We start from the raw sequence: 15,327 nt of genomic DNA, 5'->3' as shown, positions 1-15,327 counted from the left end.
TTCGATGCAAATAAGAGTGAAAACCAGAGAATTGAATACACAAATACTAACTTAAGACAGTTCAGACCCAAACAAACCACCATCAATACTAAAGTGCACAATACGACAGGTGCAGCAAAATAGTGAAAGTGTAATAGAGCATAGAGAGACACAGATTCAAAAATCTGTCAATTAGACAGTCTACCCTGACCATGATATGCATACAAAGACAGCATTTGAACATTAAGAACGGATAGCATAAAACAGACCACATAAAATTTCAAAATGAAGGATCAGAGCACCCAAAATAGAGCACATGGCAATGAGACACAACATTCAGAAAATGAAGTTGTATTAAAGGAATACTTTCAAGATGCCATCACACACACGTTATGTTATCATAAAAACACAGTAAACCAATGCTGCAAGCCAACTTCAACACCCAAACAAGTGAAAGGAGCAAGTATCAGAACAGGCAAATACCAAACCCATTTAACAAAAGAGTTTGAGAATCAACAATAGGCAAATATCAGAACAAAGAAAAAAAAACATTGTAACCAATCATCATGAAAACGGATGAAAACAACAACAAACACAACTAGCCATACCCATCAAACAAAGAGAGGAATGTTTCGAACACAGTATCTATCCAAATGGCAAGAAAAACATTCATTAAGCAGGGAAAATGAGATGAGGATAACAAGACCCATACCTTTTCTTGATGATTTTGAGAAGAAATGAAGCACCAATGAAGTTTGAAAATGGGTACACGGAGTGTTTGGGAAGGAGACAGTTGAGAAAGAAGATGAATAGTCACAAAAGTTCGAGGGAAAAACTGAAAAAGATTTAAAAACTGCCCCTATTTTTGCCAAACATGCGATTTTCGCGACTGAAGTGAGTCGCCACCAAGTCACCAGGTCAAGCTGCCAAAACACTCAAAGACAGAATTTTGAAAAAATTTTCTAAGTGTTTTTCGCGACTGGAAGGTCTAACCGCGAGGGAGTCGCGAGCTGAGCCGCGAAAATCTCTGAGTAACCCTCGCGACTGGACCTTCCACTCGCGAACAAGTCGCCAAAAATGACCCGCGAAGACGCGACTGAGGCTCGCGACTTGACTTACCCGTGACTGGACTTACCCGTGACTGAGTCGCCAAAACAGGGTAAAAATGGATTTTTGAAATTTTCAGATGTTTTAAACAAAATACTTTCCAAAAACACCTAAAACACTCAAAAATCTTTTTGTGCTTGAATTAACAAGGATTGAGCATGTGAAAACACATTTCATCAAGTACAATCATACAAATGAATATGGCATTTATTGAACATAAACTTGTGTGTTGTGTGTGGATATCAACAATGAGATAGTCCTTAGTCTAATGTGAAGTTTCAATGATCAATTCAACCAAGACATACACAATTAGCACTAGATCATGTGATCCATCTCAATTATAGAAATATGTATATATGACCTCCCACAAAACTTGATAACATATCTTAGAGCTTTACATTTGACTCCACTTTCAATCATAACATTTGATCTTTTTGATCCTTTTTGAGACAATCACCTCTCATTGTGAGAGTGATATTTGATATTCCACTTTAATGAACTAGCCTTTGGCTTTTTGAATAAACATTCACTTTAATTTTAGGTCACTTACCCTTTTTCCTAGTCAAATACTAGAATGTACGACAGACTTTTGCAGCTCAAAATCTCTTTTCATTTGGAGATTTACATTTGGTGAGCTCTTTTTAGCAAAAACAAAAATATAGAGTGGGAAGATATATAGACATAAGTCTATGCATGTCTCAAGATCATCATAACCATTCACTAATCATTCATGACAAGTTTGAAGATCTATTTACAACAATCAAATAGATTTCAAGATTTCTCCCACAGTGATATGAGTGCAATGAAGCAAGATATGCTCGAAAATGCACAAAGCCATTAGCACAAAGGTACAAAGAAAAACAAGTTTTGAGACAAAAACTCAACAATGTCAATCAAACTTTTTGATTTTCTAATTTTTATGTGATTTTTGGAATTTTGACACTAGAAGAAAAATATTGATCAAAAACAAAAACAAAATCAAAAGTATGCACAAGTAGACAAGCAAACAACCATCAGCATAAACAACAAGCAAACAATCAAACATCGTCGCAAAGCATAGGAAGTATTAATGCATGGACATGTTGTAATGCTTATGCATGAGTACCCTTTTTCACCCACACGTCACTTGCGTTTGGGGTGATTTCCTTATAGGATTGGGTATGGGAGTTAGGGCTTTCAAACCTTCGTGAGAAGCTTTCCAAGCAGTTGGTGAATGCACCAATCATCTTCATCACCTTCATCATTCTGGGATCACCATTTTGATCTCTCGATGGTTCTCCTGCCCAAATTCTTCTATCATTTCTGGGTCCTCGTGACCTTTGAGGAGTTGCACTATTCTTTGCTTTCAGCTTTTGACAATTTGGTCGAGTATGCCCTTGAAGTCCGCAATGATGACACACATAAGTTGATCTAGGACCTTTTTATGGTCGTGGACGAGACTTGGCTCGAGATTCAGACTTGCCCACAGATTGATTATTTTGAATTCAACAGCCGTTCGTTCCCCACATTTCTCTTCTCCTCTATCTTGGGCTTCTCAGCAATAGGACCAACATCAGCTGATTCTTTGGCCTTTATAAACTTCACTTCTTTAGTAACATTTCCAGATGAGCTACTTCCTCCGGTATATCCCAACCCGGATTTGTCTGAAAAGCTCTTTTGAGATGGAATAACATCATCTAGCTTCTTGGTGGTGACCCTCTCAATTTTAGCATTTGCTTGCACAACCTCTTGCTCAAGAAATCTCACTTTTGTGTAAGCTTCTGACAGCTCACCATTCAGTGTTTCTATCTCACATTTTGCCTCCCTATATCGGATTAGGAAACTTTTATAATCCTCCTCTGCCTTCTTCATTTTTCTCACAACTGCCTTGGCCACCCTTGTGTACTCACCCAACTTCTCCAGGAGTGAGTTATAATTCTCTTGAAGATTGGCTGTGCTTTCATCTTCTTCAGCATCTGATTCTTCAACAATTCCCAGTGATTCTTCATCACTATGTTCTCCAAGGTCTCGTACAAGCAGATTCAACTCGTCTGAAGACTCAATATGAGCAATAGTCATAAAAGCTGAGTAGTTCCCCTCTCCATCACAGCTTTCCTCAGATTCTGAGTCGGATGAATCCGAGTCACTCAATGTCGCGGCATACACTTTGTCTTTCGATTTCAAATAATTCAGACATTCTTTCTTAAAGTGTCAATGCCTGTTACATTCGAAACAAGTGACACCTTGTGTAGGTTGGGATTCTTTTCCATCTTTCTTTTTTAATTCCCTTTTCTCCCTTCCTGAACTTTGGAATTTTCCTTTATCACCAAATTTGCCATTATTTTTGAATTTCAAGAATTTTCTGAAATTTTTTACAAGGTAAGCAACATCTTGGTCAACCACATCTTCTCCCGATGAGTCATGATCTTCCACCTTCTCATTAATGGTCTTAAGAGCAAGAGATTTACTCTTCCGTTGATTGGGCAGCAACATCTCATAGGTCTGAAGAGAACCAACTAGCTCCTGGACTTTGATGTCATCAAGGTCCTTGCTCTCTTCACTCGCTGTCACTTTAGCACGAAAACTTTCCGACAATGATCGAAGGATCTTCCTTACAATTTTAGAGTCCTCCGTTTTCTCTCCCAAATTGAACTTGCTGACAATCACCTCATTCAGCTTGCTATAGAAAGAGTCAAAGGACTCATCCTCACTCATTTTTAATTCCTCAAACCGAGTGGTTAACATTTGCAGCTTGGTATCTTTTACCTTCTTCGTGCCTTCGTAAGTGGTCTCCAATATCTCCCATGCTTCTTTAGCAACGGTAATGTGAGAGATCTTGTGAAATTCATCTGGAGACACACCACAGAAAATAGCATTGAGTGCTTTACCGTTAGCATTAGATGCAGCAAGTGTTACCTTATCCCATGTAGATTTAGCTTCCTCAGGCCTGGTCCAACCTATCTCAATAGCATCCCAAACAGATTCATCAATAGAACATAGAAAAGCTCTCATGCGAACCTTCCAAAAAGCATAATTAGTACCATCAAAATATGGAGGTGCATTTAGGGATTGAGACCGATCCATCTCAAAAGGGAGTCAAGGATCACACAATGGTAATGAAACCACTAGAAGTGTACCCGCTCTGATACCAAATGAAAGTTCAAATATGTGTGTAAACACCCTTGAACGTTTAGACCCCCAATTAACAAATTAACCAATTCAAGTTTTATGTCAAACAACTAGTGTGCGGAAAATGAACACAAGCTATAATGTAGAATTGGATAAACTATCTAAACCAAATTAAAATCACAATCCACAGCAGATAATAAAAGGCAAAGATAAAAGGGAAGGAAGATGCAAACACAAAGACAACACGCGATGTGTTATCGAAAAGGAAATCGAAACCCTTGGCGTAAAACCTCTCCGCCGCCCTCTAAGTGGTAAACAATCCAAGCCTAATCTACCCAGTGCACCTAAGCCCTCCAAGCTTCTTGCTCCAACGAGGTTGCGTCGAACCTTTTTCTTTTTTAGCTTCTCGGATTCCACTACTAGACCATAGCATCAACCAATGTAAATTGGTTCCTTCCTAACTGCTTCCCAGAAAACCAAACAGCTCTCTCGCAGTGATGAATATGGTGAGAACAAGGTTTTGGTAAAATGTCTCTTAAGGATTTGACAATGGAGAGGAAGAGAGTTGAGGAATTTGAAGAGACTCTAATGTATAGATTGTAGGTGAATCAATCTTATTTTTCGTTAGGGTTTCTTTCTCAAAATTCTCTCTGGAAGCTCTCTTTCATTTATGGGTATAAATGGTATTTATACTAGAGTGAGAGAGGAATGTGAAACGTCAGGTTTTACAAAACAGGGGTGGCTCACGGCTTGACCTCGCGACTTGACTGAGTCGCGAGATCCAGTCGTGAGATAACCGTATGGCCAGTTGTCCTGTTTTGTCTTGTAGTGCTCCAGCTAGCATGACTGTTCACCTTCTGGCACACTTGGCACGTGTGCTGCGTCTGGCGGCTTGAAGCCGCGAGTCTCTGTTTTCTTGCACACTCTTGAGCAATTAACTCTCTATCTCACTCACTACCCTTACAACAAACCCACCTAAATACAGGGTTACTAAATGCTGAAATACAAGCAAATTTGGCACGGAATAAAGCCAATAAAATGGTTGATTAAATTCAACCTTACAGATATTAACATGTATAGAATTCAGTACCGATGAAAGACGATTGCATTCCTGTAAATGTCACCATGCGGAACATAATCTGCATCTTCAAGAGCTAATGTACTGTTATCTGTCCTTCCAGCCTCCCAAATCAAAGCCCGAGCCTTATCAAGACGTGCTTCTAGCCTCTCCAGTTTTTCATCTCTCCTATTCTTAGCTCTATTGTCCTACACACAGTACTTGTAACATAAGGCACATCCTCTAACATGAACACAATTTACATTTAGGCATGCAAATATATGCGTAGAAGTAATAATTATCTAATAGATCGGATATATGCATCATTTCTCTCGTAGTAAAATAATGAATAATGAAGATATAGAAACGGATGAATAATTATAGACAAAATGAAGATTACAGCAATGAATGAAGGGAATGCTGAATTTGTCTGCGATGAAGAAGGATCAGAAGTAACCCCAAGAAAAGTAGTCCATGTCCCTGCATATGATGAGAAATTAGACCAATACAGTCCTTTGGAAGAAAACTTTGTTATTACCATCACAGAAACTACAGCAAAGGAAGCCACAGAAAACCCAATAACATTTGTATTTCTCCTCATCTCTCTCTCTCTTGCTTACACACACACAGATTATGTGGCTGTTGCAAAGAGTCTACGGTTATATGAGAAAACCGCCTTCATTGGCATTTAGCAACACCTTCTATGGGTCTGCTAACAAGTGTACTCCTCATAATGGAGGATAGTTTTGTATTTTCCTTGCTCAATTCTTAAGGAGGTTCAATTAACATTAAATAAGCAGTAAAACTGCATTAAATGTTGCAGAAATTTCAAATTGCGAATAATGTAGATATAACTCATATAAGAGTGCAAAAGGCATTGAAAAAATTCACTTGATCACTTCTTTGCAATGAATAAAGTACCAAAAAAAATTTCAAAAAAATAAAATAAAAGGGTAAACTTTGTATTATAATTTGAAATTTTTTTTTTTTGTTTTGAGAATCTATTATAATTTGAATATAGGTTCGAGATGGCAATAATTAAAAACAATAATTACCAAAACAATTAGAAATTCCCATTAAAATTTTAAAAAAAAAGAATTTCCCATTAAAATAATAACAATAATAATAACAATTCAGACAAGCTTCTTGACAAATGCGAAAAGGATGGAGTCACCAAAAGAGTGAAGACCCATTTTTTGAGGAATATAATTCGTAGCTATACTGTACCACTCTCTTTTTTTTTTTTTTTTCATTATTTTTTTTAAATTTATAATTCCATTTTTCTCCTTGCACTATCAATTCAAGCAAGATTTCAAATATATATATATATATATATATATATATAACATTGTTCTACTATGGTTTTGTTATCAAAAAAAAAAAAAAAAAAAAAAAAAAATGCACCATTCTTGATAATAAAGAACTGACATTACAAGATTATCCACCCCTCAATAAATGGGGTTTTGAAACAACCCAAATATAGCTGTTGAACTGGAAATTGTTTTTCCTAAATAATTTAAAAATAATACTAATAAAAAGAGGACACCTTACAAGGAAAATTTACTATTTATAAAGTTTTGTTACGCTTCCCTCTATTAATATTGTTGTTGAGATTCAATGAAGTCTGGAGTCAAGCAACTTGGTCGAAATAGCTGATTATACAAAAAAAAAACAATAAAAAAAAAAAAAAAAAACAAAATGGTTGAAGTAGCTAATTAAATAAACAAAAGTATAGCCGATGAAGAATTTTCCATATGTATTTTGTGGGTAATTCTACGGTACCCCTCTTTTTTTTGGGTATGGTATCCATTAGTAAATAACCTGTTATATCAGGTTATCAAAATATCACATTTGATGGTACCATTCTCATATTCTGTAGTACTAACATCACATGTTATTGTACTTTTGTTACATTCAATGGTTCTCTTATTTTTTTTCTCACATTTGATAGTACCATCTTCACATTGTACAGTACCAACATTACATGTGAATGTACTTTTGTCACATTCGGTGATTCCTTCATTTTTTTTTTCTCACATATGATGGTACCATCCTCACATTGTGTAGTATTAACATCACATGTGATTGTAATTTTGTCGCATTCAGTGATTCCCTTATTTTTTCTCACATTTGATGGTACCATTCTCACATTGTGTAGTACTAGCATCACATGTGACTGTACTTTTGTCACATTCGGTGGTTCCTTTATATTTTTTTTCTCACATTTGATAGTACCATCTTCACATTGTATAGTACTAACATCACATGTGATTGTACTTTTGTCACATTTGGTAGTTCCCTTATTTTTTCTCACATTTGATGATACCATCCTCACATTGCGTAGTACCAATATCACATGTGACTGTACTTTTGTCACATTCAGTGATTCCTTTATTTTTTTTTCTCACATTTGATGGTACAATCTTCACATTGTGCAGTACCAAAATCACATGTGACTGTATTTTGCCACATTTGGTAGTTCCTTTATTTTTTTTTCTCACATTTGATTGTACCATCCTTATATTATGCAATACCAATATCATATGTGACTGTATTTTGCCACATTTGGTGGTTCATTTATATTTTTCTCATATTTGATGATATCATCCTCACATTGTGCAATACCAACATCACATGTGACTGTATTTTGCCACATTGGGTAGTTCCTTTTTTTTTTTTTTCCTCATATTTGATTGTACCATCCTCATATTGTGCAGTACCAACATCACATGTGACTGTATTTTGCCACATTTGGTGGTTCCTTTATTTTTTTCTCACATTTGATTGTACTATCCTCACATTGCACAGTACCAACATCACATGTAACTGTACTTTTGTTCCATTCGATGGTTCCCTTATTTTTTTTCCTCACATTTTATGGTACCAGCCTTACGTTGTGCAGTACCAATATCACATGCGACTGTACTTTTGTCATATTCGGTAGTTCCCTTATTTTTTTCTCATATTTGATGGTATCATCCTCACATTGCACAGTACCAACATTACATGTGACTGTACTTTTGTCACATTTTGTGGTTCCCTTATTTTTTCTCACATTTGATGGTACCATCCGCACATTACGCAATACCAACACCACATGTGACTGTACTTTTGTCACATTCGATAGTTCCCTTATTTTTTTCACATTTTATGGTACTATCCTCACATTGCGTAGTACCAACATCACATGTGACTATACTTTTGTCACATTCAGTGGTTCCCTTATTTTTTTTCCTCACATTTTATGGTACCAGTCTCATAAAGCGCAGTACTAACATCACATGTGACTGTACTTTTGTCACATTCGATAGTTCTCTTATTTATTTCTCACATTTGATGGTACCAACATCATATGTAACTGCACTTTTGTCACATTTTATGGTTCCTTTATTTTTTTTTCCCACTTGAATGGTACCATCTTCACAATGGGGAGTACTCATTTTCTGATTCTCTGACTTTCTTCTCCTCTCTCTCAGTTTTTCTATAGTCTACTCTTTTCTCTTTAGTTTCGTCTCTCTTAAATTCTTCTCCTCCAAACCATCCACAAGAACCTATCTAGAGTGACAATTACTAAACAAAACCCTAAGCAAGACCCACAAAAGAAGAAACAAATCCCTAAACTAACACCTGTTCTAGAGCCATACATTTTACCACAACTTGTGCATATGTCAACTTGTAATTTAATTATAACACTTACACATGGATTCCACATTATTGGTACTTAATAAAAAGTAATTCAGTCACCACTTAATATGTGTGTAAATTGTGACAAAGTATGTTCTCTTAAATCTTTTTCATGAACTAATGGTTTTACCTTCATTTTTATGTAGAATTACACACACTTTTGTGTGTTATGTTTCCTGATCAGTGGCTTAAGGGGCCAAGTGACCATACCCCGAGCCTGACTAAGCTTGGAGTTTTTTCATGAGCGAAAAATTTAGGTACCGTATATTAAGTTCTTTAATTTAATTAAAATATATAGTCATATTGACTCTTATATAGTCGGATACGTATGAGTTAACACAACACGAATCCGACACATGAACATAAATTGCCACCCCTAGATTTCATAATATATCTCTGTAAATATAGAAAATATTGGAAATACCACAAAAATATATGATAAAGTAAACTATATTATATATATAAAAAAATATAAGGAAAATTTTGAGAATTTATCAAAAACAAAATATATCAACCTGGTAAAACAATCAAATATATATCGTCAGATACCATAGAAAATATCAGCTAATATTAATATCTAGATATTGTTTTTGGCTACAATATCTAGATATTGTTGAGATATCAATAACAATAGCCTAATCCAGTTCTCTGATATGTGAAAAATATATATAAAAATAAATAAATTCTTTGATGTGACCCATATTCTTGGCTTAACAAACCTTGCCTAATATGTATAATAATCAGTAGAAGTTTGGGATTTTTTTTTTTCTTTTAAACTTTTTGTGGGGTTCCTTACCTAATAATTTCCTTTAGCAAGTTTTTTTTCCCTTTACCCCTCATCTAATAGACGAATTCTAAGATATCTCCTATTTATTTATTTATTTACTTATTTTTTTTGATGATCTAGATATCTCCTATTTAAAAGCATGCATCTGCATGTATTACTTCAAAAAAAAAAAAAAAAAATTAATTCTTCCTTAATTTATTTATATGGTTGCCATTTACGAAGGCATAAAATAATTGAAATGGGGTATGTGATTGTGATCCTTAACTATAACCTTCGATATATTTTAACCAATAACCTCCTATATTATTTTTTCATCTGATAATTCGAAAACCCAATTTTGTTGTAGTTTAATGTTCAACAAACACGAGAGCGTTATATTTGGGATGCACCAAAATTTAGACATAGACTTCTGTGAGTTACATTTAACTAAACATTGATACTCTTCTATGTATTGATTACAAATCACCGACAAGCTTGGGCAACTTCTAGATTTGCATTTATATTCTCATTTACAGAGAAAATTAAATGTACGTAAACAAGCCACAACACGAATATAGAATGAAGAATGACTACGTACAATTGAAAGTCCTTTCACCAAAACCTACCTGAAAAATATTTACAAATATGATGTTTTCTATTGATTTACAAATATATAAAAGGACTATATTAATACTTTTTTTTTAATATTATTGAAACTAGGGTCCTAATCCTTTCAGCCAAAAATAAAGAAAAAAAAAAACCTCTTTATTTATTTATTTATTTATTTATTGTGTATAATTAAATTTGGGAAGAGCTTTATTGGATTGAAACAAAAACTTTCAAATTGTATGATACTATTATTTTAGTTGATGTTATATTTTTATTATGTAGAATTTTTTTTTTTTTTTTTTATAATTTATATGCTTATAAATATCAAATTATGTCAATAATTTTGGGTCATGTTTTCTAAATGGGTTGTGTATGTATCAACCCAACTGGGATTGCACAACATTTTCTTTTTCCTGGCTAAAATACAAAGCCGGTCCTCTAAATTTCTTCAGATTTCATTTCAACCTTCTAACTTTAGCTTTCGTTCATTTCAATCCTTAAAGTTTCAGATTTATTCAATTAAGGCATTTCCGTCAACTTTTGTTAAAAAAATTTGAAAAAAAAATGGAAAATATTTTTCAATCATTAATTGAATCTTTTTAATTATAAATTTTTAAAGAATAGTGTTAATTTAAAATGGAGTATATTGTTAAGGGTATTACAACTTCCACTATAATAAATTTACAAATGAGATGCCATCATCAGATGATGATATTTAAATCAGATACTTTAAATTGCCATATAAATTAAGTTTTCCAACCCTCCAGCCTTCACCTCCAATATAAATTAAGTTTACAACCCTCATTTATTCAATTAAGGCATTTCCGTCAACTTTTGTTAAAAAAATTTGAAAAAAAAATGGAAAATATTTTTCAATCATTAATTGAATCTTTTTAATTATAAATTTTTAAAGAATAGTGTTAATTTAAAATGGAGTATATTGTTAAGGGTATTACAACTTCCACTATAATAAATTTACAAATGAGATGCCATCATCAGATGATGATATTTAAATCAGATACTTTAAATTGCCATATAAATTAAGTTTTCCAACCCTCCAGCCTTCACCTCCAATATAAATTAAGTTTACAACCCTCATTTATTTAGTATTAACAAACCGTCAATGAAGATAAGATACAAAATCATTGTTTCGTAATATATTACAATGCAATTATTATTAGTTTTTTGTTGCAATGATGTCCTTTTTCAATGAATAACATCATAGCATCTATAAATAAAAAAAATTAAAAAAAAAATTCATCTTCCATTTTGTTGTGAATTTTAGTTTTGATGATAGTCATAGTTGAAAATGTTCGCTCTATAGTTTTCATTTTCTTCTCTCTCGGTTAGGCTGCTTAGCCGCATAAGATTTATTTATTTATTTATTTTTGTCTTCAATGTGTGCATTTGCAACTAGGTAAGAGAAAAATTATTTTGTTTAAATTTTTTTTTTTTTCAAAAGCTGGGTTGTTTGATTTGGGTAAAACTGGTTAATGGGGCTTAAATTCTTTTTAGATTTACTATTTAGTAATTTTTGTTATTATACTAATTTTTGGGGGGTTTGTTAATTTTGTTTTAAATTTTAGATCTATAAATTTTTTATGGTCTTTAAAAGGATTGATGATATTTGTAGGGGTATTGGGCCCAGGAGCTCATTATCCATGTATGTAATGGGCCTAAATCCCAAGCCGAGGACTAGAGATCGTCCGAGAAGGAGTAAACATTATCAAGGAAGCCCGTGTTAGTAGATGACGAGGTCAGTTTTGGTCATAATGGCACAAGAGGGTAGGGCGAGGACAAATGTCACCTCAGCTAACCAAAGCTGAGGTCCAAATAGGTGGTCTGCCGTCCAGGGGGATGTTCTAGGAAGTTCTGCTGACACGGATAAGCATTGTAAAAACAAAGTACAGAGGAGAGTCCTAAGATATCTAAGGAGAAAGCTACTACCACCACATTAATTACTTTGCAGCTAATTCTCTGGCCACATTAATGTGGAGGTGATACCTGAACAGTGGTTTTTAGCCTTACAGTTACTACCTAAAGATTTTAGGAAGGTGCTGATGGGATAAGTATCAAGATTAACCATCTGGCCTACACGTGGAGGGTGGAGATGAAAGGAGGAAATAGTATAAAAGAAGAAAGAAGCAATGAGAGAAAGGGATTGGAAATTTGTAAGAGAAAGCACTATAGCAACTTGAACTACATCTGTAACCATTTTCAATCAATATATACTAGAACAGACCTCCTCGAATTGTGCTGAGGACAAATTTACTTAGATAACTCAAATCCATTTTTGTTTGATTATCTTTTAAAATCCATTCTAACTATTATCACATTCATTAGAGCCTACTTTTCCAACCTACTCTCTACAAATTCATTGTATTGGACTTATTGGGCTTGGATCAAATCATACTTTGGGTTTAGGGTCCAAAACGCATCCCTACAATATTGTTAAGGGAGTGTAAGTATAATTTTATTGAAGAGTAAATTGCAAATTACACTCTTAAAGTTTGGGAATGTTTGGATTTTACATTTTGAAGTGTCAGAATTTGGATTTTACCCCCCTAAAGTTTGTGAGTGTTTGGATTTTACACCCTAACATTTTAGTATTTGGATTTAACTTCTTAAAATTTTGGAGTATTTAGATTTTACTCCCTAAAGTTTGATGGTGTTTGGATTTTACACCCTAAAATTTTAGAATTTGGAAGTTTAAAATCCAAATACCCCTAAATTTAGGGGGTAAAATCTAAATTATGAAACGTCAGGGTGTAAAATCAAAACACTTTCAAATTTCAGGGTATTAAATCCAAGGTCTGAAATTTTAGGGTGTAAAATCCAAACACCCCCAAATTTTAGGGGTATAATTTGCAATGGGTAAGACTTAGGTACAATACTTAGGTGCTGTTTCTTAAGTTTTCATTTTAAGATTCTACCATGTGGATTTTTCCTCATGGGATGAGAGTGTATTTTTTAATTAAGTTGCCACATGGTTAAATCTTAAGATGAGAACCTAAAGAATAACATCTAAAGTACTGTACCTAAATTTTGTCCAATTAATAATTGCAATTTACCCTTTATTGAACCAAATTGTTAGTTCCTATACATTGGGGGTGGGTGGGGGCATTGCCCGCCAATGCCAATGCTTAGCTCCGTCCTGCTCCATACTTCCCCAAGCCCTAGCCTTCAAGAATTTATGAATAATCTTTATTTCAATATAAATTAAGAAAAACAAATGAAATTGTTCCATGGATGTTGTTTCTTTTCAACCCATAAAAATTATGAGAAAATTTTATGTCAATTCCTATACTTTATGAAGGGTAACTAGGGCCAGCCCTAGGTTGGCCACCATCACCTAGGGCCCCCTACTAGAGAAAGAGCCTCAAATTTAGGGGGGGGGGGGGGGGAAATAGTTTCTTTATATATATTTTGGAGACAAAAAAAAATTAGTTCTACATTTTTCCACCATTTTCAAAAAGCCCAAAGAATATAGTAATGCTAAAGATAAGACGAATTAAATACATAAGTCTTACAAATAGTGAAATAGATGTGTTACTAATCAAAAGAAATAATTCAAATAGGAAAATCTTAAAAATGCTATAAATTTTAAAAATTACCTCTATAAATTGATGTGACAATAGATATAATTGGTGGACTTCAACAACTTATTAAAGTATTTTTGAATTATTTTTTGTGATTAGTGTTACAACTTTGCAAGCCTCAAGTTATAAAATTTATCATATTTTAGGCATAATTCATTCAAATTTCAAATATTTGTTTATTAATTGTCTTCTTGAAGTATTACTGTAAAATTTGTTATAATTCTAGCATTTTTCCCCAAAAAAAATTATATTAAAAAGTAAAATAAATAGATGTTTTTTTCTTAAATTACGATATAAAACATTAGATATATATAATTTAAGTAATACAGTAACAAAAATGCAACATTTGATGATATTGCGGAAGACCTCCAAATCTGTGGGCCAGCCCTGATGGTAAGAAATTCAAACGTAATTTTTCAGAAGTAACAAATTCATTCAATTAAACTACAAAATCTCAAAAAGTAACAAATTAATTTGCATTTTAGCGTGACAGGTCTTAGACTTAGTCTCAATCCGAGAGAGACAATTTATAGTGCCATCATCAAGCTGCTTCCTGCCATCGTCCGCCACCTGCTCCTTCAGGCCGTGCACCATCATCAATCCGCCGACACCAAAAAATGGTATTTCAGAAAAATCTGTACAAGAGAGCAAATGATATTATAATTTTAGGCTATACACTAATAATATATACAAACAATGGATCCACTCCTTTTAAGCCTCACAACATCACATTTCCATTTCAGCAAAACTTCAGAACCAACTCATGCATTTTGCCCTACTCAGAACCAACTTAAAATGAATCATTCTCTAATCAACACTTACCCACATTTCTCCCACCAACACTTAACCGTCTTACCCAATTGTAAGAACTTAACTTTACCGGTGGCAGTGGTGTCCGGTGAGCTGCTGGTGGCATGCAGCCAAACGGTAGAGGGAAGCTGATCACCCTGTGTGAGTGGAGGAGTAAGTAGTGATTGGTAGAACATAAAGTGGTACAGAAGATTTGCATTCTTCTTGTATAGGAGTTAAAATTTGTTTACTAAGATAGGTTTTTTTTTTTTTTTTTTAAGAAAACCTGTTTCATTTAGTATACCAGAAACGTGTGGCACTATAATGGAATTAGGGCTTATTTTGCTACTTTTTGGAACTTCAAAGTTTAATTTGTTACTTTACAAACTTTGGGTTTAAAATAAAACAAACCCAAAATCATCATTTCTTTACTTGTTTGCCTACGAAACTAATGACATTGAAAAAAAAAAAATTCAATCATCTGAAAAAACAAAACAGAAAGATAAATTATATGAAATAAACTGTTAGCATATGAAAGCTTTTAATTATCTGCTATTGATTGAATTGCTTAGGAGTTATCTTTATCTTAGCTATTGGTTGTTATCTAACATTTCAATTTATAAGTATTT

At 33.7% G+C, this 15,327-nt stretch overlaps 1 protein-coding gene across 1 annotated transcript in view; it reads right to left on the bottom strand.

The window, feature by feature from the left end:
* Window positions 1–14,825, bottom strand: part of LOC126721634 (probable glycosyltransferase At3g07620) — a 35,818-nt gene extending 20,993 nt beyond the window's left edge. Inside the window, exons 1-4 of the mRNA XM_050424686.1 lie at window positions 14,732–14,825; window positions 14,434–14,544; window positions 5,652–5,800; window positions 5,285–5,460 (exon numbers count right to left, since the gene is read on the bottom strand). Of these exons, the coding sequence (XP_050280643.1) occupies window positions 5,285–5,460; window positions 5,652–5,800; window positions 14,434–14,544; window positions 14,732–14,825 (530 nt within the window). The remainder of the gene's footprint in view (window positions 1–5,284; window positions 5,461–5,651; window positions 5,801–14,433; window positions 14,545–14,731) is intronic.
* Between the last annotated feature and the right edge of the window lie 502 nt (window positions 14,826–15,327).

This window comes from Quercus robur, chromosome 4, assembly GCF_932294415.1.
Source record: "Quercus robur chromosome 4, dhQueRobu3.1, whole genome shotgun sequence".
Classification (NCBI taxonomy): domain Eukaryota; kingdom Viridiplantae; phylum Streptophyta; class Magnoliopsida; order Fagales; family Fagaceae; genus Quercus; species Quercus robur.
This window is presented reverse-complemented; position numbering and strand designations above follow the sequence as displayed.